General features: G+C 43.0%; 2 protein-coding genes across 3 annotated transcripts in view; both read right to left on the reverse strand.

Moving 5' to 3' along the window:
• sec23a (Sec23 homolog A, coat complex II component) overlaps positions 1-6,366 on the reverse strand; it is a 44,290-nt gene extending 37,924 nt beyond the window's left edge. The window contains exons 1-4 of one of the 2 annotated variants that reach the window (XM_083633987.1): positions 6,313-6,358; positions 5,970-6,007; positions 2,000-2,248; positions 1,490-1,547 (exon numbers count right to left, since the gene is read on the reverse strand). In XM_083633987.1, coding sequence (XP_083490113.1) covers positions 1,490-1,547; positions 2,000-2,220 — 279 coding nt within the window. In that variant the 5' untranslated portion in view covers positions 2,221-2,248; positions 5,970-6,007; positions 6,313-6,358. Of the gene's footprint in view, positions 1-1,489; positions 1,548-1,999; positions 2,249-5,969; positions 6,008-6,312 lie in introns of both variants that reach the window. The other variant, XM_083633988.1, reaches the window with a different exon arrangement.
• A 7,392-nt stretch (positions 6,367-13,758) lies between these two features.
• srp54 (signal recognition particle 54) overlaps positions 13,759-23,041 on the reverse strand; it is a 36,803-nt gene continuing 27,520 nt past the window's right edge. Inside the window, exons 14-16 of the mRNA XM_083633765.1 lie at positions 16,930-17,100; positions 15,610-15,705; positions 13,759-15,401 (exon numbers count right to left, since the gene is read on the reverse strand). Coding sequence (XP_083489891.1) covers positions 15,310-15,401; positions 15,610-15,705; positions 16,930-17,100 — 359 coding nt within the window. The 3' untranslated portion in view covers positions 13,759-15,309. The remainder of the gene's footprint in view (positions 15,402-15,609; positions 15,706-16,929; positions 17,101-23,041) is intronic.

The raw sequence follows: 23,041 nt of genomic DNA on the forward strand, positions 1-23,041 counted from the left end.
TGACCTGGTTTAGTTCTGTGGTGCATGCGTGCCCCACCCCCCTGTCCCCCCCTCTCCCCACCTCTCCCCGAGTCAGCTGCCAACTCCTCCCCACACGCACAAAGTCTATTCGGAGCCTCTGTTTTTGCGCCGCGCAGCTCACAGCAGCAAGGAGGAAATGCCCAACGCGACTGCAGGTAAGGGTTGGCCCTTCGGCGTTGGGTGCTGCCTTTCTGGTGTGTTGAGAAACTATATGCAGACAGACAGACAGGCAGAGGAGCTGCAGTTGTGTGCGCGGATTGATTGCTGTTGGCAAGCAGCCCAGAGCCATCATGTAGATGGCTCTGGGCTGCTTGCCAACAGCAATCAATCCGCGCAGCATGAGCGCGGTTTGTCTTTGATCACGGCTTTGTCAGACTGTATTCCTGTCATCTGGAGAGCACTGTCGCCACCTAATGGCTCGGTAAAATAGGTTATAGACATTCAACATGTCCCAAAATGTTACAGGACATAGATCTGGCTTCGATGGACCCCCCCCCCACAGTCGTCGTCTTTGGCACTCTACGTCAGTATTTGAATTGACGACAGCTGTCGTCATTGGCACTCAATGAGTTAATAAATGTAAAAATCAGAGCTGATATAGAGACGACTAAGATGTATGGAGAAGAGCATAAAGAAATGTGTGGTACTGAATACAACTGTCAATAAGCATACATGGGAATTGAGAGAGGGGGGAGTGGGGAAGGGAACGCAGGGATATGATTGTATGTATGTATGTATGAATGATATAACACTATGTATGACACAAGAAAATAATAGTAATGATGTATCAGATGCTCTGTATTCCATGCTGAAGAACAATAAAAAAAGAAAAAAAGAAAAAAAAAATCCAAACTCATTGGAAAGATCTATGCATCCATTGTTATGGAATGGTATTAAGGTTTGAAGGTGCAAAACAGACACAGATTTAACTGTTTAACATCTTCTTCTCCTCTTCTGATTGGATCTCTTCCCAATTCTTCCCTCCCTAACATTTTAGTGTAGTTTTTATTTGTTGATGAAAATGTCAATAGTTTTTGTCATCACAAGTTTGTTTTGATTTCGTTTTAGTCAAATCTTTCATCAGTGAAAATAGCTAGTCAATGAACATTTTTCATCATAGTTTTCGTCTATGAAATTAACACTGCCTTAGGTCTTCTAGTTTCTTCTGCTAACAGGATCTCCACTGTAGCTTTAAAAATGACCCTGCTCATAGGCCATTCTAGGCTTTCCAACCAGGGGTTCCACCATCACGGTCCATAGTGAACCCCGATTGGGGGGTTTCCAGGGGGGTGCCCCCCTTGGACAAAGAAATGTTGTACATTTTAAAGTAAAATGCATTAATCTGGTGCACTCTGAGAGCAAAATAAAGAGGCTAGGCGAGCGCCTAGGAATCGAGCGCGCGTGATGCCTAGTACAAATAAACTGGACTCTACTGCAACACAGATAGTGTAAGTGTGTGTGTCCCCACCTGGTTCCTCTGGTAGCAGAAGTTACAGGCCCACAGCTTCGCTCTGTAGTCCACTTGACTGATAGAGAGAGAGAGAGAGAGAGAGAGAGAGAGAGAGAGAGTGAGAGACAAGAAGGAGAGCCTATTTTTATTTAAATATTTGATTGGAATGTTACACAGCTCGTTACACATTTCTTTATTCTAATCTAGTGTATCTTCACATATACAGTACTGTACTCCCCCCCCCCACATGTTCTATGATAATATAAACAATTTCCCAAGTCAATAAAGCCCCCTTCTCTCAGTACTGAAGGAATGAAGAACTTTCAAAATCATCTCAATGTGCATGTGAAAAATGTTGAAATATTGTGTGAAATATTGTATGTGCTGAATCTATGTATTTAATATACCGTTTGTTTCATTATTTCTCTCATTTATGTTTGAATCTATGCTTTGGCAACATGTGCACATGTACGTCATGCCTATAAAGCTCATTGAATTGAATTGAGAGCGGGAGAGAGAGTCCCTCACCACAGGGGGTTGAGCACAGCTCGGCAGGTGGCCCGGGCACACAGCAGGGGCTCGTACTGTATGGGGGGCAGGTCGGGTCTCTCTTTGAGCGGGGTTAGCAGAGCGGCTAGCGGCACCACGAGCCGCGTGGCCTCCAGACGAGATGACGCCCACACGTTCCAGCTGAAGCGCACACCATCACGCTCCTCATTCTGACTGATGTACTCTGAGAAGGTCGCCATTGCTACGCCACAGAGACACACCCACAGGCTGCAGAGAGACAGACAGGAAGAGAGACAGACATGGAGAGAGACAGACAGACAGGGAGGGAGACAGACAGACAGGGAGAGCGACAGACAGGGAGAGAGACAGACAGGGAGAGAGACAGACAGACAGGGAGAGAGACAGACAGACAGACAGGGAGAGCGACAGACAGGGAGAGAGACAGAGGGTTAAACTGTTAGCCTGGTTAAAACCTAAGGTTGTCAAAAGTATCGATAGTCAATACAATACTCCCACCACTTATATAGCGCCTCAGACTGATGACATCATCACTGATGACATCATATCAGTTATCCATTCCTGAATGACCATTACTGACTGAATGAATGAATGCATGACTCACCCCAAAAAGCCTTCTATTGACCACGCGCTGCGCACCCTCCCTATCATTGGTGGGTATCTGTTGCTTCAACAAGATAAAAGTCTTCTGATAGGCTGATTACTAGAGCAGGGGTTATCTGCTGTGTAAGTGAGTTAAAGATGTATGTGTTGTTGTCCCTCCAGCCTGATTTAAATGATCCGATATCAATTCATAAAATCCAGAGATTTTAATAATCTACATTACATTACATTAATTCACAGTGTTTCACACTACAACAGTGTTGTTGTAGTATGTTGAGTGTTGTAGTGTGTTGGTCATGTTAAAGTACATTGCTTTGGGATCAGTAATGTAAACATTTATATTTTTAATAAGGCACCAGGTTAGAGGGTTCCTTGATAATTTACAGGATTAGTTCTCTGAGAATCTCTTTCATATCCAAGCAAAATTGGTATTGTAACTGAAATTTCCCTAACCGAATCCATACTGACTCCAATCGGAAATCAAATCAGGAGCTTGTGAATGGGAATCTAATTAATTCAGGAAATCAGTGGGGACACAGCACTGATATAATCAGTGTTGGGCAAGTTACTTTCAAAATGTAATATACTACATATTACTAGTTACTTTGATTTGAAAGTAATAAGTTACCTTACAATATTACTTTCTGTGTAGAGTAACTCGTTATTATTACACTACTTTTGCATTACTTTTACCCAAACAACAGCAGCAGCAGAATGACATCGCCGCCCCGGAACCATCCTGAAAAATAATTTCAACCGCCTTGAAGTCAGTGTAAACCATGCAAAATTCAACATTTTATTCTTTTCCTTTTGTTATTATTGTCATCTATAGTAGTTATATAGTGGAGCCTAGGAATCGAGCACGCGAGACTTCTAATATATATATATATATATATATATATATATATTAGAAGTCTCGCGTGCTCGATTCCTAGGCTCGCCTGTGCGGCCTCGCCCGCAGCTCGGCTGCTGCGTGGCCTCGCCTGCTCTATTGGCATGCATGCACAGCGCACAATTGCTCAACTTCGCATCACTGAAGACATCACTCACTGATGCTCGAGTGACCATCACTGATCACATCATGGAGTGCTCGAGTGACATCACTCAGCGCACAATTGCCCAACCTCGCATCACTGATGATGATGACATCACAATTGCTCGAGTGACATTACTGATGTCATAGACATTGTGACATCATCAGTGACATCACAATTGCTCGAGTGACCATCACTGATGACATTGAGTGATCAAGTGACATCACTGATGATGTCATAGTAGACATTGTGACATCATCAGTGTCAGTGACATCATTACTGACCAAAATCATCACAAATCTCACAATGTGGGACTAAAAATGCAGACATGCAGACAGACACCACTTTGGCAATTTTATATAATAATAATAATAAATATATAAAAAAAATATAAAAAAAAATATATATATATATATATATATATATACACACACCCACTTTAATCCTTACATTAAATCTGTTGTGCTGGATTTACTGTCAACATCACAGCAACAACCACCTCGCTCCTCACTCACTGGGCGGCTATTTAGCCTGCAGCTGGGCACTTGGGCAACCCCCTGCAATACCCATCCCTACGGTGAACATGTCACAGTAAGTACGACTGAAGTCCGTCCACGAGGGCTCAGTCCACAAGTGTGGAGAGCGGACATTTTGGATTGGGCCCAAGTCAAGTCTCAACTAATTAAAACTGTGACTCAATCATGTGACTCAAGTCCCCACGTCTGTTAAAATGTTTAGCTCATTTAGTAGGTGAGACAACATAATGATTAACTGAAAGAGCATAAAACCATGATATTGAATTATCAGCTGGCTCCATCTTCACTGATGTAAAGCAACAGGCAGTGAAACAGCTTGACATCCAGCTGGCTGACCAATATTACAGCTTGTCACATTTCAGTGGAATCATGTGTGATGATCTCTGTTGATTTGACCAGACAATATTACAGCTTCTCATGTTTCAGTGGAATCATATTATGTGATGATCTCTGTTGATTTGACCAGACAATATTACAGCTTCTCATGTGTCAGTGGAATCATATTATGTGATGATCTCTGTTGATTTGACCAGACAATATTACAGCTTCTCATGTTTCAGTGGAATCATATTATGTTATGATCTCTGTTGATTTGATCAGACAATAATATTACAGCTTCTCATGTTTCAGTGGAATCATGTGATCATCTCTGGTGATTTGACCAGACAATATTACAGCTTCTGGTGTTCCAGTGGAATCATATTATGTGATGATCTCTGCTGATTTGACCAGACAATATTCGTTTCTCATGTTTCAGTGGAATGTGATCTCTGGTGATTTGACCAGACAATATTACTTCTCATCAGTGGAATTATGATGATCTATGGTGATTTGACCAGACATATTACAGTTTCTCATCTTTCAGTGGAATCATATGTGATGATCTCTGGTGATTTGGGATAACCAGTCTGTCTGACTTTGAACTGATGAGAAGGCGCACATTTTATTGGAAAAATTAGGTGTGAGGATATTACTTGAAAATGTCACTTCCGTTTAACATTACCATTCAGTTCAATGGGATAAAGGATTAATTTGATTATTATTTTGTGCAATGTGTTGTGATTTACACATATGTAATGTGAGTCATATTGTGATATACTATTGATATGAGGGGGGGGGGGGGGGGCTGGAATCGTCATTATAGTGATTTCAACCATTTCCCCCAGCTCTAGATTCGCTTTAGCAGGTTGATTGGTTATTCTAATTATAATAATCAGTCACTGGTAACATGTGAATAACAAAATAATAACTAGTCTTTTATAGTGAAATAGAGGAACTTAGTGGCTCTACGTGTTGGTAATAAGCTAGTTTCATGTCTCTCAAAGCTCAAGGAAAATGGATAATAATAATAATAATAATTCAATCATAAGAAACACAATGACAGAACGTACGACTGTTTTGGTCATGGGTTTCATACACTTTCTGTAATAAAACATCTAAAAGCTAAAATCTTATCAAATGGGTGTCTGTGGTCAGGTTTATGTCAGATTAGGGTCCCTGATGTGGAAAAAGTTTGAGAACCACTGGTCTATAGATTCATTCATTTCATTTTCGGTCAATGTTAGTCAGATGTCAAAAAATTATACCTAAACAAAATCCACTGGACTGAAACTGCTCAGTGGATTTTCCTTATTCTTTCTATGGATTACTTTTTCTTTTAGAATTACCTTTCGCTTCACCTGCAGGGTCAGCCACAGCTATCACTCTGCACCAGTTAAATCAGCTGATGAACCACATCATATTAATAATATTATACTATTAGCTAATGTCACAAGTGAACTGAGTCTCAGTACAAACCATATATATCAATGTGTTGAAACAGCAGAAAGATGTATCTGGAGAGCAAAACAAGCTAACGTTAGCGGTCTTCTTCACAACACAGCAGTGAAGAAATGTTAGCATGAAGTTTAAAATGACTGAGTGAAGTTTTTCTGTCATTTCTGTACAGACAGGCAGTGTTAGCATGAAGCTAACAGCAGCTAGCATGAACACACACAGCAGCCTCTAAACACCTCAACAACCTTCAGACTGGATTTTTATGACAGATTTGACACTCGAGCTGGACTGAAACTCACATATATTATATTATTTCTACTGTGAGCAGACAGGCAGTAGAGACAGAGAGTAGAGACCGACTCACCTCCTCCTGCAGGCAGCTTTCTAACGTTGTTCTGACTGAGCTCCTCGAGCCCAGCTGACTGACAACGCAGCAAAACAACATGGCGGCGGCGCCACGTCAAGACAGAGAGGGGAGAAAAAGAAGAGCTCTCACTCCAACTCTGATCCACGAACCGCCAACAGACAGTCTGCCGTCACTGCCAAGACATTACTACATTATGATCACTGTAGCATTTTATCCTCTAATGCAGAATGTGTTTATTGCAGAACTTATCTAGGTTTATTTGTTGAAGCCTACAGGGGACTATATCAGGGTATATTCAGGAATCCTGAAGTTAAATTCAATATACTTTTTAAGACAATTTTTAAGACTTTTTCCAATATATTTTAAGACCTCAACGCTATCACATCAGCGATATTGCTGCCACGATACAGTACGATTTTGATTAAATTCAGATGCCAGCAATCGATATGAGACTATCATATGCCCATGTAATATAATGTATTTGTGATTTAATTGTTGTATTGATGATGGAGTATTTCTATCTTGTAATTTATTGATTATTTTGATTTTTATTGTTTGGACCCCAATATTTTAATATTGTGTCAATAAAGTAACTAACTAACACAATCCGCATAATGTTAGCTCATCAAATGGCGATTAAGACTTTTTAATAGCCTACTTAAGGGCATTAATTTTCCCTAAAATGATTAATCAACTTTCAATACTTCTCAAGACCCTGGCGAACTGCCTGTATATGCAAATAGCTAAATGCAAAATTGACAAAATAAAATGTATGCATTATAATTTTCCACATTATTCAAGTAAAAATGAAAATGAAATAATCAAATTTGCATCTACACATAGGCCTATCATATTAGTAGAGCAGATAATTGCAAATATCACCCCAAATATTGGTGTCATCATTGAAGGAGCACTGTCAGCTCTTTTCAAGGCTCTTCATTTCATGTCAAAGTAGACAATGTGACCTGGAAGAATTCTTCCAACATGAGAATCAGTTTGCTCCAGCATCACTGAGTGACAATGGTAGGCTGCATTCCTGTCAGAAGTCTCAGCTGGTCAACATACTGGAAGCAGAGGTCCCTCCATCAGACTCAGAACCTAAGGCAAAAGTCATAGTCATTGATGGCTCAGCATTGATCAATGCACTGCCTCCACGCATGGCCGTAACTAGCTATGAGCACGGGGAGGTCCGGACCTCCCCTAATATTTCAGATTTTTTTTTTTTTTTTTTAATAAAACAATCTGCATGGAAAAGCATGAAAAACACGGGATTGCTTTTATTTTGAAACGAAAGGCAGGTCAGGCAGGAAGTCATCTGACGCCGCGTCCGCGGTAACTTGATTCCGAGAGAGCAGCAGCATGGTGGTGAGTGATGACTGTCTGTCTGCCTAGCGAGATAATTGAAGGTGAGCGAGCTGCGAGACAGTGAGCGAGTGAACTACAGACAGTGAGTGACAGTAGCTGTGTTTCCATTACAGTTTTTCGCAAAATAATTGCGATATTTCTACAACTTCGACAATGTACAATTGCGACTTGTAGGCGTTTCCATTGAAGTTGAGTTTGAGTGACGGCGCACACACCTGAACGCAATTCCCCGTTGCAGCAGCTGCCACAGTGATTACGCATGGGGATCTGCCCCAAATCCCGTCCCCTGCATGCTCAAATCCAACCAATGGTCAATGCAAATAACCACATGAAGTTACAACGCATATAAACGAGCCTGATTATCAATTCAAAAGAAATGAGTGTCGTACCCTGCCCCAACATGTTGCTGGCTGCGGTGAATGCAGTGAGCGCGAGAGGCAGAGGAAAAAAGGTAGCCTACAACTGCGTGCACACAGACAGGCAGCCTGTCACCATGGACCGATTTCTGTCATTAACACGTTGAGTGCCAGAGGCGAGATATCTCGTCTTACATAATCCAACGCTTGAGTGCCAGAGCCGAGATATCTCGTCTTACATAAACATTTTTTTTTTTGACGGTGGGACATCAATCAACAACTTTTACGTCTTCTAGATCACTATTGGAGCAAGAGAATGTGTATAATCTATTTTACCGACCACTAAGTGGCGACAGTGCTCTCCTGACTAGAGGAAGGCAAGCATTTTTTTAACTTGTCACGCCATTCTCACCCCAGCCATTCTCATGAAAATGGATGGGGGAAAACGCTTTCGTTTTCGCGCTGATTGCTGGCGATGCGGGATTGCAAATTTACATAATAGATTACAGGTGGAACACACTTTGAAACACGCAGCATAAATATGACCAGAATCGCAAAAGCTTCTCTCAACCAAAACTCCAAGAAGCGAGCGAGTCCATCCCGACTTCCTCAAACAGCGGCCGCGCAGCCACAGGCACAGGACAGCAGCAAAGCACTGAGACTGGTGACAAGCTTGTGACGGCCGCTGCAGCCAAGAAGAACGCCCACGGAGGGAGGAGTTGAAGCAACTCTCCCTCTCGCTCTCTCCCTCTCTCTCTCTCCTCTCTCTCTCTCTCTCTCTCTCTCTCTCTCGAGAGAGAGAGAGAGGAGAGAGAGAGAGAGAGAGAGAGAGAGGAGAGAGAGAGAGAGAGAGAGAGAGAGAGAGAGAGAGAGCGCACAGAGTGGGAGACAAGGGCACCCATAATCACAGGCACGTGAGGTGGTTCTAAAAATCCATTTATCTCCAAACTCTCTGAAAATCTCTGAAACCATGCTGTACTCAACGGCTAATATCTACATAACTACTAACTCTGCAAACTAACTCTTTTAGACAGAGAAAGCACACATTCTATTAGTTATTTTTAGATGATTGGTGTTCACGAATTCTTAACAGAAAATAATCCTCGGCTCTTGTAAAATGAGCCAGAATCCTCAAAAAAAACCCTGGCACAACTTACCTACAGGATTGAAAAAATGGCTGGCACTCAATGTGTTAAACATGATCTATTTTCCCCAGCTCCGCTTTTGCACAACACTCGTCTTTCTGCTAGGTTGCTGCGGAGGTTTTGCCATGGCTTATCGAACCCTTTCTCCCTCATTTTCCTTTGATTTTCCGCTCCTTTTCCAAAGGAGAAGATGGGTCACATGACATGCAAATGCGAAAAATGTGTTTCCATTACACTTTTGCGATAAACTGCTATATCGACACGTCTGAAAAACCACCTCATGAGAGCGCAAAAACTTTTTGCGATATTTGGGAGGTTTTTCGAAATTTACGTGTTTCCATTACCCACTTTCTATTGCGATATTTAGATTTTGCACATTTCTGAGGGTAATGGAAACACGACTACTGACAGATTTTTTAGCAACAACCAAGAAAGTAAGTGTCTAGTCTGTCTCTTAAGTAATGTTACCTGTGTGACACGTTGGGATGCTACTGGCTAATCATGCATGATGCCAATTGCCAAGCTCCCGAAGTCAGGTATGCAGGTGGCTATATGCATGGTTTCAGTTTCATGACCCAATAAGTAACAAAAAGAGGTGGTGTAAAGTTAAAAACAACATAATATATTTTATTTTATTTTTCAATCGTTCCTATCAGGAATAAATAAATGTCCCTCTGTATGTTTTTTTTTATTATCGATGATGACTTTGTGTGTTGTGTACGGCTTGGGTTGTGTACCTGTGTTTGTAGGTGTCATTTTGATATGAATTTGGCTAAAACAGTTTGTGTTTGTTAGTTACAATTATGTTGACAGGAGAGCTGAGCAGGTGGTGACATGAAAGAGAATATACTGAATAATGACATCACAACAGTATAATCCTAATGTTGATTTAAAATGATATATTACTCTAAATATGGCTAAAAAAGGGGGGAAAAAACCCTCAAATCCGCCTCCCCTTGGTGGACCTCCCCATTTCGGAACCCTGGTTACGGCCCTGCCTCCACGTACTGTACATCAAAGACGTTTGATGACTATGCTAGTGAAGAGATTCGTACCAAGCTGGAGTCTTACTGTGCCATCTACAGGAGGGTTGATGTTGTGTTTGACCTCTACAAGAAAGACAGTCTTAAGTGTGAGACAAGATCCAAGCGAGGGAAAGGTGTCAGGAGAAGGGTTGAAGGAACGAGTAGAACTCCAAACAACTGGAAAAGCTTCTTGAGGGATGACATGAACAAGACAGAGTTGTTCCTGTTCCTTGCAGACAGAATTGAAGGCATGGACAATGCTAGCAGTTTCATTGTGACAAAAGGTGAGGATGCTGTCTGTAACAAGGCAAGGGACCTTTCAGGAGACCCATGTCGACATGAAGAGGCAGACACGAGACTCTTTGTACATACCAAAGATGCCGTTTTGGAAAGGTACAAAACAGTGATCATTAAGGCCAATGACACAGATGTAGTTGTCATAGCTGTATCTGTCTTCTCTTCCCTAAAGGAACTTGGTCTTTTGAAACTGTGGGTCGAATATGGCCAAGGAACCAATGCCAGATGCATTCCTATCCATGAAGTAGTGTCTGCCATGGGGCCCGAGAAATCAAGTGCGTTACTGTTCTTTCACGCCTTCACTGGATGTGATGTCGTCTCAGCCTTTCGTGGAAAGGGCAAAAAGTGGGCAAGGCAGACGTGGAATGTGTTTGGTGAAGTTGGCAGGACCTTTGCCAAGCTGAGTCAGTACCCAGTAACAGTGGATGATGAAGACATCCAAGTCCTTGAAAGGTTTGTACGACAGGTCTAGTGCCACCACTAATGTTAACGAGGCCAGGCTTGATCTATTTGCACGCAAGCAAAGGACATATGAGTCAATTCCACCGACACAGGCAGCCCTTAAAGAACATGTCAAGCTTGCAGCCTATCAGGCAGGAATTATCTGGGCTCAAGCAACTGACCCTCAGCCAGACATCAAGTCCCCTGCTGACTATGGATGGGCAAAAGATGGAGACACAGGGCAAATTTGTTGGACAACTCTTGCACCAATTGCAGCAAGTTGCCAGGAGTTGACGAAGTGTTCATGCAAGGACTGCAAAGGTAGATGCAAATGCTTCAGATCAGGACTTGTCTGCACAGAACTCTGTGGATGTGAATGCTAACAAGCTTGAACAGCAAGAAGAAATTTGTGTCAACTTCTAATCACTATTGAAATCAAAATCGGGTCGATAGTCAAGGAAAAGTCAGTAATCGGTCGACTCAGAACTAAACAAGGTCACAATAGGCAAAGTTTGACCTTGACCAGGCCCGTATCCAGTATTTCGAAATTGGGGAGGTCCAGACATGAAATTTTTTTGAGTCCCCCCCCCCCCTTTTTTTAGCCATATTTAGAGTAATATATAATTTTAAATTTAAAAACAAGTATTTTTTTTAACCTTTTTTAGCCATATTTAACACGTTCACTGCCAATGACGAGTTGACTCGTCAAAAAAAAAAAAAAAAAAAAAATTTGACGGTGGGACGTGGATCAACGCCCCCCACGTCTCCTATAAAAATATTGGAGCCACCGAACGTGTACAACCCATTCCACCGACCCACTAAGTGGCGACAGTGCTCTCCAGACTAGAAAAAGCCGAGCCAAAACTGCAGGGGAACGCGCGAGGAAACCATTCTCATACTGTAAAATGGATTGGCGAAAACGCTTTCGCTTTCGCGCATTATCGCGCTGGGAGCTGGCGGTGGGGGATTGCAAATTTGCATAATAGATTATGTGTGCAACACACTTTGAAACACCCGCAGAAAGCCCACAATCGCACGCAGCTTCATTGCAGCTGAGCTCACAACCGAAACGACTCATGCAGACTCGCCCAAAGAGCAGCCGCCAGCAGCCAGGCAGCACAGACAGGCAGAGCCTCGCTTGTGACAAACGCTGCAAAGCAACCAGAGACACACCCACGGAGGGAGGAGTTTGAAGGAGAGGGGGTTTCCTGCTGCTATGGAGGAAATTACTGTTCAAAACTATTGTTTAGATGTCTGACGTCTTACGCCAAAAATGGTTAAAGTGACTGTTCTATCGAATTTCACAAAAAGCCATTTATCTCAGAATACATTTTCAGACGCTGAAACCATGCTGTATTCTACTGCTAATGCCTACATAACTACTAACTCTACAAACTAACTCTTTTAGACAGAGAAAGCACACATTCTATTAGTTCTTTTGAGATCATTTGTGTTCACAAAATCTTAGCAGAAAAGAATCCTCGGCCCTTGAAAGATGAGCCAGAATCCTCAAAAAAAAACCTTGGCAGAACCTACCTACAGTATTGAAAAAACGGCTGGCAGTGAATGTGTTATATATTGTCAAAGAGGGAGATATATAGCATGATGATAATGCTCTATATCTCCCTATTTGCTCTGAATCATGCTCTGAATACACCAGTTAACATGACACAGACTTAACATAATAGAAATATTATCAGCAAACTTAATGACTAGACTAATTATTCTGATCTGAATGGCATATATCAAGAAACATTGACTCCTCTCTTTGCTGTATAGTGGGAGGTGCATTTTTGAGTAGGCTATTAAAATAGCATGTCAAGTTCACATTTCTTTATTGCCAGATTAAACAATTCTTATTGGTTGTTGGTTGGTTCAACACAACATGTGCGTGCATGCGCGCTTCTTCTTCTTCTCTAGCCTACAAGCATGTAACTTCCTTGATTGTTATTGTTGATAATTCTATTTAAATAGGCAACATTTTCATTTCCCGAAACATTCTTAAACAAGAAAGGAACATAGTGCACTGCAAAATATTTTTAATTACATTTGTAAAAAAAAAAAAAAAAAAATCTTTCTCTGATATTATTAGGGAGGTCCGGACCTCCCTGTCCTCATAGCTAGATACAGGCCTGACCTTGACCATGACCTTGACTAGCCATCTTGTGCATAACCATAAGAAATTGCCAAGTTTGAGCAAAATCTAGTGAATAGTCTAGGTTTTATAGGGAAAAATCAGTATTTTCTTGGATATTTTAATGGCCATCTAGAAAAATGGTCACCATAATGGATTTTCAAATGGCCAATCAGCCAAATTTGAAGAGTTCCCTATAGAGAGTATTCATGCCAACTTTCATGCTTGTATCACAATTTGAAATATTTTTTCACTTATCTGCTCTACTGGGTGTGGTACGACCATGAAAATGGAAAAGCTGTTTTACATTCAACTTAAAGTCATACCCCACTAAGTGGACAATATTCAAAATAAAAATTTGAAAATTAAAATGCAATATAAACAATGTAACATCATTTTCCATTTATGAAGCAATATTTATGCCACAATTAAGATTAAAATACAATTGTCTAACAATTCAGGAAAAAAGCGGCATTTCATTTTCAGAGACTTAACCTACTGTAGAGCAGACCACATTCAAAAGTTAAATCAAAATTAAAAATTAAAACGCAATATAATTAATGTCATCGAATTTTCCATTTGTGTATTTGGTTATTTTTTTTTACCAAACTTATAGTCAAATGAAATTTGTTTAAGTTACATGCGAATCCAACATTTTGAGAACTTCCGAGTTTAAACTGAACCCCCTGTCCTATCTAACGGTTATCATCACCCACATGGGTAACTCCCCCCCCTCTCTTTTTTTTTTTTACAAGTGATTCATCGTGAAAATATAGGCATCTTCGGCCATACCTAACCCCAGCTCTGAACCCGCTCTGAACCAGCACAAAAATAGTTTTCACTCATCAGGGAGTTTTCCTCACTTTGTGTATTCAAATCTGCTTTCTGTAAGAGTTCACACAGAGAGAATACAGTACAAAACTAAGACCATGCTTCACACTTCCATTCATCCAAACAGGTAGTGAGATCAAACATACCCTGCTGTAAATTAAGCACAGGCTGTGGAAAGACTGCTTTTAAACGGTTGTTTCACGCAACAGTATCATTTTAACCACCCCGACTAAATTACTGGCTTCCGTAGGAGGACAATCATATCTTCGGATCTGCAATCGGACGTCGGAGACGGGTAGGAGAGCGTTTTGAACAGCCGTTCCCCCTATTGCCCATTGGAACGCTATGTGACCGTAATACTGCACGAGTGTATATATTATATATACACAAAATACAGTAGTAGGGTCACATTGGGGCTACCAAACAGGCTGTTCTGTTTGGATGAATGGAATGTGAGCATCAAACACCAAAAATAAAACATAGGAGGGCTTTTAAAATGTTGCAATACAAATTTTTATTATAACATGACAAAAATACCGTCACAAACTAATTCAATTATCTGTTGCAACTTCACCCTCCGGTCAGACTGTCGAATACTAATGACTTTAAAATCCCTCAGCCTCTCTGGTTTATACACACAAGTTAAAGGGGCAGCTCACCCTAAAATCCAAAATAGATATTTTTCCTCTCACCTGTAGTGCTCTTTCATGTCATAGCTATTTTCTATTTTCGACCAAACTAGACCCCCTAGGTACTGCTCTACTGCTCGCTGCAGTTTCATGTAGGAACTATTTTCTATTTTCGACCGAACTACACCCGCTAGCTGCTAGCTAGCTTCTGTTCTACTGCTAGCTGCGGTTTCATGTAGGAACTAGCTAGCAGCAGCTAGTGGGCGTATTTCGGTCAAAAGAAAATAGTTCCTACATGAAACTGCTCACAAGGTCTGTGGATTATCTTGAGAAACCGGGTCATGATGATTTCTGGAAAAAGACATTGCTGTTGACTTTTTAAAACATATTTTTTGGCGCTTTGAGCACCATAAGTCGAGTGCCACCCAGTTCCATTGTATTGGAGAGAAGGCAGACATCTCTACGGCCGATATCTCCAAAACTTGGCAACTCACACCAAAACCACCTAGATGGATAAATAGCACTACAGGTGAGAGGAAAAATATGCGTTTTGGATTTTAGGGTGAGCTGTCCCCTTAAACTAAGAAGTCCTGCTCTCATCTCCTCATTATGAAACATCTGGGTGCCTTCTCTCCTCTCCTCCTCCTCTCAAAGCAGCAGAGGACAAAACCAAATTCAACCACATTTTATTTCAGACCCTCCCTCTCTGAGAGGCTCCTCTCTCTCAGCTTGTGGGCAGAGCTTTGTAGTTCTTTAAGGCGGGGGCGGAGGTCACATGTTGTTGAATCCCATCATGCCTTTCATGTTGCCGGCTGCTCCCTGCTGGAATTGACGCATCATCGACTGGAGACCAGCCATGCCGCCTGGAGACACACACACACACACACACACACACACAGGTTGTAATCAGGCTGGTAAATGACTACAGTATGTTTACCTGGAGTGCAATAATCCGTCATCCTCCTATAATAAAATTGGCTAGGTAGGTGGGTTGGCAGTGTCTGTCTGTGAGTTAGGAACGCGACGTCGGACTGATACCGATACCAGAAAGACAACAGACACGCGTCTCACCCATGTGGTGCAGGACTCGAGGATCCATCATCTTGGCCATCTGCTGGTTCAGTTTGGCCATCTGAGAAGGATTCACGTTCTTCGACATGTCACCCCCTGGACACACACACACACACACACACACACACACACACACACACACACACACACACACACACACACACACACACACACACACAGCATAGACTGATATGTACGTATAGACCAGGGATTGCCCGGGGGCCACTTTTGTGAAATGATAGGAGGCCACGGGCCAGTTAATAAACAAACAATATACATTTTTCTGTAGCGGATTGTAGTTTTTTTGGGGTGTCAGCCGGAGTTTAGTCTGACAATGTTGTGCACACCGGATAGTTAGGTTAAGTTAGTTAGGTTACGTACATACATAAGTGCCTGGCTAGCGAGCAGACTGCAGTATTTGACAATTTAACTGGAGCTCAGCCAAACTTTATTTCACATTAGTTATTATTGTGAATTAGATTCTAATTCACAATGAAAACTAACGTGAAATTATTAGGAAATGGTCGGGGGACCACTCTGCACCCTGTCACGGGCCGCATCTGGCCCCCGGGCCGCAAGTTGAGTATCACTGGTATAGACTGTGTAGTGTGTCTATCTACATGTATATAGTGTATGTTCAGTGTGTACAGTGTGTATACTTGATGTATACTCTGTGTATTCAGTTCTTTTAAACAGGCCCTTGATGTGTGGACTCAGTACCTTTAAACAGGCCCTTGTTCATGTATGTACTCAGTACCTTTAAACAGGCTCTTGATGTGTTTCAGTACCTTTAAACAGGCCCTTGATGTGTGTTTAAGTACCTTTAAACAGGCCCTTGATGTGTGTTTCAGTACCTTTAAACAGGCCCTTGGTGTGTGTTTCAGTACCTTTAAACAGGCCCTTGATGTGTGTACTGTACTCACTCAGTACCTTTAAACAGGCCTCAGGTACACAGTACCTTTAAACAGGCCCTTGATGCGTGCTTCAGTACCTTTAAACAGGCCCTTCATGTGTGTACTCAGTACCTTTAAACATGCCCTTGATGTGTGTTTCAGTACCTTTAAACAGGCCCTTCATGTGTACTTAGTCAGTATCTTAAATAGGCCCTTATGCTTGTACTCAGTACCTTTAAACAGGCCCTTGATGTGTGTTTCAGTACCTTTAAACAGGCTCTTGATGTGTTTCAGTACCTTTAAACAGGCCCTTGATGTGTGTTTCAGTACCTTTAAACAGGCCCTTGATGTGTGTTTCAGTACCTTTAAACAGGCCCTTGATGTGTGTTTCACCTTTAAACAGGCCCTTGATGTGTGTACTCAGTACCTTTAAATAGGCCCTTGATGCCGCCCATCTTCTTGACCATCTGGGCAAACTTGGTGTACTGTGTGAGGAGCTCCTGGACGTCCCGTGTGGCCACCCCTGACCCCCGGGCCACCCTCTGGATTCTGTTAGGCTGCTTACTGAAGAGCTTGGCCCCGTCTTTGTTGTCCAGTTCTGTGGAGAGACAGACCTCAGACCAGTCACACCTCAGACCAGTCACACCAGCAAAATGCTTCCACTCTGGGACTAAGGCCGAATGCAGATTCAATCCCTCGAGAGACGTATAGTAGTCCGGCTGTAGTCCGTCAGGGTGGGCGAGCTCACTTCAACTCCCTTTTCTGCCTCCTCCCCTTCAAAACAAGCATGAGTGCGAGCAAACCAGGAAAAGACGAGTGGTCAGGCAGGCAGCTTTCATTGACAAAATAACCGGATGATTTTTATTGAGAAGAGAACAAATATACAGAGATATTGAGAGAGAAGAGAAGAGTGAAACGAAGCAGAGCTGTGTGTGTGTGTGGGGCATCTAGATTGGCCAGCGGGGCGTGACGTAGGGCTGGATCCCTTAAAAGTTGGATCGCCCTGAGCTCTCTTGCCGTACGACCTCTGCGTGTTTTTCATGCATCCCCTGCGTCGCCCACTGTCGGAGCCTGACTGACTACCCCCATTGACTATGAATGGAGTGCGGGTGGGCCAATGCGAGCGCCTGATCCTGTGTGAACTCCGCCTAAAACCCACCTACGGCCTATAACACGAAGCAAGATTAATGGCATAGCGAGGTAACTTTAGGTTTAACCCTGGGTTTGCCATGCTACGACGCTAGTTCACTTCTTACTGAGATAGATTTCCATGGCAACTTATGCTTCACAGCTAACCTGGTCCGGAGCAGGTTAAGTTGAGAGGATAAGATCAAAACCCATGAAAGACCCACCTTCTGACCAATCAGCTCTCTGGAAACAGCGAGTGACCATTCATGTAGGATCCCCATATGAAAAATACATTGCATTCAAATGAAAATCACAAAATAAAGAAACATGAACAGCTTCTGTTGAATTAATCGAGGACTTAAAGGAGAATTCCGTTTTTTTACACCCCAGACCTTATTTCCAGCTTAAAATATGATGTTTTACTCACCCAAATAACTTTGGTTTCATTCGGATGCCCATAGAAAACAGGCTCAAACAGGCTATAACGGGCACAAACAGGGCAAGCTGTAGCCTGGGTAAACCCATCCCCCACGTGACCTGCTCTCAGACCTGTTCTCAGTCACTATGTGACTATATAGTGACTGGGAACTGAGAGAGCAGGTCACGTGGTGGCTGGGTTTACCTAGGCTAGGCAAGCTGCATGCGCTCTGTAAATAAAACTTTTTCTGTCACGCTGCGGTCCATATCCTCATTATATGATCCATAAATACACGTGAGGCTGTTTGTACGCCTCCGGGCTGTTCTGGTCTCCTCATACGGGGTCTGTGAATCGTGAGAGTTACAGCGTCCACATGAACACCACCAATCACCATTTATTCTCGGCCGTGCAGCCGCTTGTTCGTCCTGCTGTTCCTCTCTCTCACTCCTCGTCCGCTCTTCAATTTGGGCCAACTCTTCAAGTGTATACTCTGGCTCAAATCGATAAGGGCGGCCATCGTATTCAAAGTCATCATCCATATCGTCGAAATCAGACAAATATTCTGGCCTTTTTCACAAAATCTTCAAGTTGTTGTGAACAAGACAATAGTCGCGAGGGAATGGCTCCTGTGTGCAGGTAACTTCAGAGCAGCCGGTGTGGAAACTCTCACGAGACTTGAACGGGACAAACGAGATTTGGATTCACAGACCCCGTATGAGGAGACCAGAACAGCCTGGAGGTACAAACCTGGTACAAACAGCCTCACGTGTATTTATGGATCATATAATGAGGATATGGACCGCGGCGTCACAGAAAAAGTGTTATTTACAGAGCGCATGCAGCTTGCCCCGTTTGCGCCCATTATAGCCTGTTTGAGGAGCCTACTCTGAGCTAAATATCTTCTATGGGCATCCGAATGAAAGCAAAGTTATTTGGGTGAGTAAAACATCATATTTTAAGCTGGAAATAAGGTCTGGGGTGTAAAAAACCGGAATTCTCCTTTAAGCCTTGCACTTGTACATAGGCTAATTAAATTAAGCCTACTTACCACTTTGGAATATGTTTTTATATTTATTCATTTTTATTTGTTCCCAAGTTACATTTGACCGCGCCGATTGCAGCTGAACGGTGCGTGGAGAAATAACACTAAATCACCGGCGTAAAAAGGTTACATAAACTTCTCCAAAACGCGCCAAGGTGCCGTGTCCGCAACGGAGCTGCGGACAGCCACATGCCAGAATAGCCTACTGCATTTAAGCCATTTAATGGGATAGCCTACACACATATGTAGGCTAATTCATATCTAGGCTACTCCTGCATTTTGTATCAAAGTGCAACTGTGTTGATTTTGGCCTGTATGAATTGAAATCTTCATATTTTTTCCAGCATAGTAGTTGTATGAAATATGCCACTCTGCTGCCAATAATTATGTGACCACAGAATAGGCTATTTTTTATCAATGAAATCTATGCCCGCACCGTGTCAATTCAGTTCAGCAGCTTTTTTCTTAATCTATTATCATTATTTCCTTATTTATAGGAATTATTCCATCAATGCAACCAAACACATCATGAGTGATAAGAGATTATTCATTGAGCCTACATTTCTAAATCTATGGTCTAAATAGACCTACGGATTTTGGAAATTTAGATTGAGATTACACATTACTTCCACTCACAAAAAAGACATGCAGGTTTTAATGAGTTTATAAACTGCTGTAGATGATGCCATCTCACTTGCTTTACACACTGATAGTACACCTTGAAAAGAAAAACCCCTATGTCAGATTGCTGTTTATCGACTATAGCTCTGAAACTCAGGGGTCTTGGTCTGGGCAGCTCCATCTGTAACTGGCAGGCCCGGCCTGGCAATCTGGCAGCTCTGGCAAATGCCAGAAGGGCCGCTGTGATTTTGGGCCGCTTTGGGCCGCTCTGGGCCGGTCTGACCGGCCCTCAATGCATCCGAAGTACGCTGTCAGTGTGTCAGTCAGGTCAGCCCAAAACACACTGGGAAGAGAGATGGGACGGCCCATTTTTACAGGTGAGTTCTGTCAAGTGGTCATCATGGATATTGCATGGTCTGAGAGGCGGAGACACCGCCCCCCCCCCTTTTCCAAAAGTGAACTTGGCCTGCTCCGTGCAGCGTGCTCCTCCCGGCTCCTCCATGTCAAATGTCAATGTAATTACATCACTCAACGCAGCCACGGGGGAATAGATCAAATACGAACAGTATATGTCTATATCTCAACATGATGAACATAAACAAAGCAAAAGGTGGCGCCGAAAAGAAAAGAGACAAAAAATGTAAGGGCCTTGAAGCCAATGCAGAAAAATATGGCAAGATAAAAATGTTTTTTCCGCCACAGTGCACTGAAAAGAGTGCTGCTACTAAGACCCCAAGTGTCAACTCCTGTGCTGCTAGCAGCAGTACCAGTACGGTGGTGCAGTCGGTAGCGCTGTCGCCTCACAGTTAGAAGGTCCTGAGTTCGATTCTCGCCTGGGACACTGTGGGCGCTGTGGTTGTGTTCCCCCCCATATCTTCAGTGCCTACTGCCCAGGTGGGTTATCTCGTCGAAAGGGCCTTTCTCTCTGTGTGGAGTTTGCATGTTCTCCCCGTGCTCCCCCAGGGGGTTCCTCCGTATATAACCCGCCCACTAAAAACATGCAGAAGATCAGATCGTCATCGTCATCCGACCAGTGACGACAACATCCGAAGTTGGTCCCCGGGCGCTGTACGAGAAAGCGACCACTGCTCTTGGCCTGCCACTTGGAGGAAAGGACATGCCTGGATGGGTTAAATGCAGAGGACACTTTTCACTGGCCACCGTCAGCATGAGTGTGTTGTGGCCGCATGCATGTATTGTGGTGTTCGTGTGACAATAAAAGACGGGCTTGTCCTTTACGAGTTTTTTAGCAGTAGTACCACCACCACCACCACGGATGTCAACTCCACCGAGGCACAGAAATCGCCCACTGTCGTGGCCGATGCTGGGCCTGGGCAGCATCATGGGACCGACGAGCAGCAGTCCGCCGGCCCCGCTATCGCCCCCACCACCACCGTGGTGACTGACAGTGATGATGGCGAATTTTCTGAGGAGGACGTGGACCATGGAGGAACTACACAAGCTGAAGCTAACTTTGCAGAAGTAGGTGTCGTGATATTGTTTGCACAAGTAATGTTGCTTTGTTTATGCACATCAGATCTGGGTCCATTCATTCATTTACTGTAGAATTAATGAATGAATTGGTTAAATTTAGAAGGTGAAAATAACCTGTAGTCATTTTGTAATTTAAATCAAATGCTGCTGGTGATGTAGCCTAATTGAAAACTGGATTAACATGTCAAAATAAATAAATACGAGAAACAAAATGGAAACTAATGTCAGAAATGGGCTTTCCCCCCTTGTAAATCACACAGAAGAGAAGAGAAGAGAAGAGAGGCCCACTGTCCCTGCTAGTGATGCTGCTGATAAGGATGTGACTGGGAGTGAGCCCATGGAGGCTGCATTTAACTACTTTACACACCCCAAATTGGAGGATTTGGATTTGTTTTTGAAGTTCCATCCTATTCAAACCACCACCCACAATGCTGTGAAGAATCTATTCCATTGCAGCAATGGAACAAAGCGAGCCTGGTTGACATATTGTGGGGAATCACACACACTGTACTGTTCCGTGTGCTTGGCTTTTGCTAAACAAGTCAACCCTTTTACTCTGGGAATGTGTGATTGGAGGCATATTCATCAAAGAGTCATGGAACACGAACACAGTGGCTGTCACAAAGAGTGTGCAGACGCCTACTTTTTAAGGATAAGCAAAGGAAATATAAAAGAGTTGCTCAATGTGAATCAAATGTCCATCGCAAGAGAGCAGGTGCGTAAAAGGCGACAGGTACTGGAACGGATTATTGAAATAGTGAAAGTCATAGGAAAACGTGGGCTCAGTTACCGAGGAGACAAAGCAGAGGCTGCTTACACTTTGGAAAATGATACTGCAGACCATGGCACTTTTTTAGAGCTTGTTCTCCTGTTGAGCAAATTTGATCTATGCATGCAAACACATGTCAGTAAGTGTATTGAAGACAGTAAGAGGCTGCACAACTCCGGGGCCAAGGGCAGAGGATCACTGGTCACTCTCCTCTCCAAGACAACCGTGAACACGGTCATAGAGGCTATTGGGCGTCTCATTAAAGAAAATGTTGCTATTGAGGTTAAAAAGGCTGGCATGTATTCCATTCAAATTGACACTACACAAGACATAACAGCAAAAGACCAGTGTTCAGTGATCATTCGCTATGTGACGACAGACGTGAACATACAGGAGAGAATGATAGCACTTGTCAACTGTGAGTCATCTACAGGACAGGCTTTTGTTGACCTGCTTACATCTGTCTTGGAGAAAATGGAACTTAATATTGTATGGAATTATTTGCCTATCTAAAAGCAAGAGGTCGTTCAAGCAATTTGAGAGCATGATTTATCAATTTCACGTTCATATTTTGGACCCTTGGACTCAAAAAGCCCCCGCCTATGCTTAAATTTGCTCTGCTTGTCATCAAACTGCACTCAAAAGTGTTCTGCTTGGACAGATTTCCTGCACTCGCACTCAAAAATCCCCATCTCACACTTATGGCCCATTTCCACCGCAGGTAGTAGCGCGATCCCGCTCCGCTCGACTCGATAAATGGTCTCATTCTACCACTAAAAACTATCCCAGCCCGGGTTGTATTGGGGTCGACTCGTGCTACTTTTCGTACCTGCCTCGTCGAGGTTCTATTCTGTGAACACGGCACCATACGGTGACGTGAAAACATTGTTGACGACTGACTGGTCAGGCAGAATCGTGTTTACTCTGTCTACTGACTGTCAATGCAATGCTGGCGGCTGCATACCAGTTTAGTGGGCTTACCTTCTCTTCTGTTATGTATATTTCCATCAGTCTTTTGTGTTGCTGCCTTCGCCTCCGGTGAAATAAAATCGTGGCGGGTGTTCAAT

This window comes from Poromitra crassiceps (assembly GCF_964638095.1).
Source record: "Poromitra crassiceps genome assembly, chromosome: 3".
NCBI lineage: Eukaryota > Metazoa > Chordata > Actinopteri > Beryciformes > Melamphaidae > Poromitra > Poromitra crassiceps.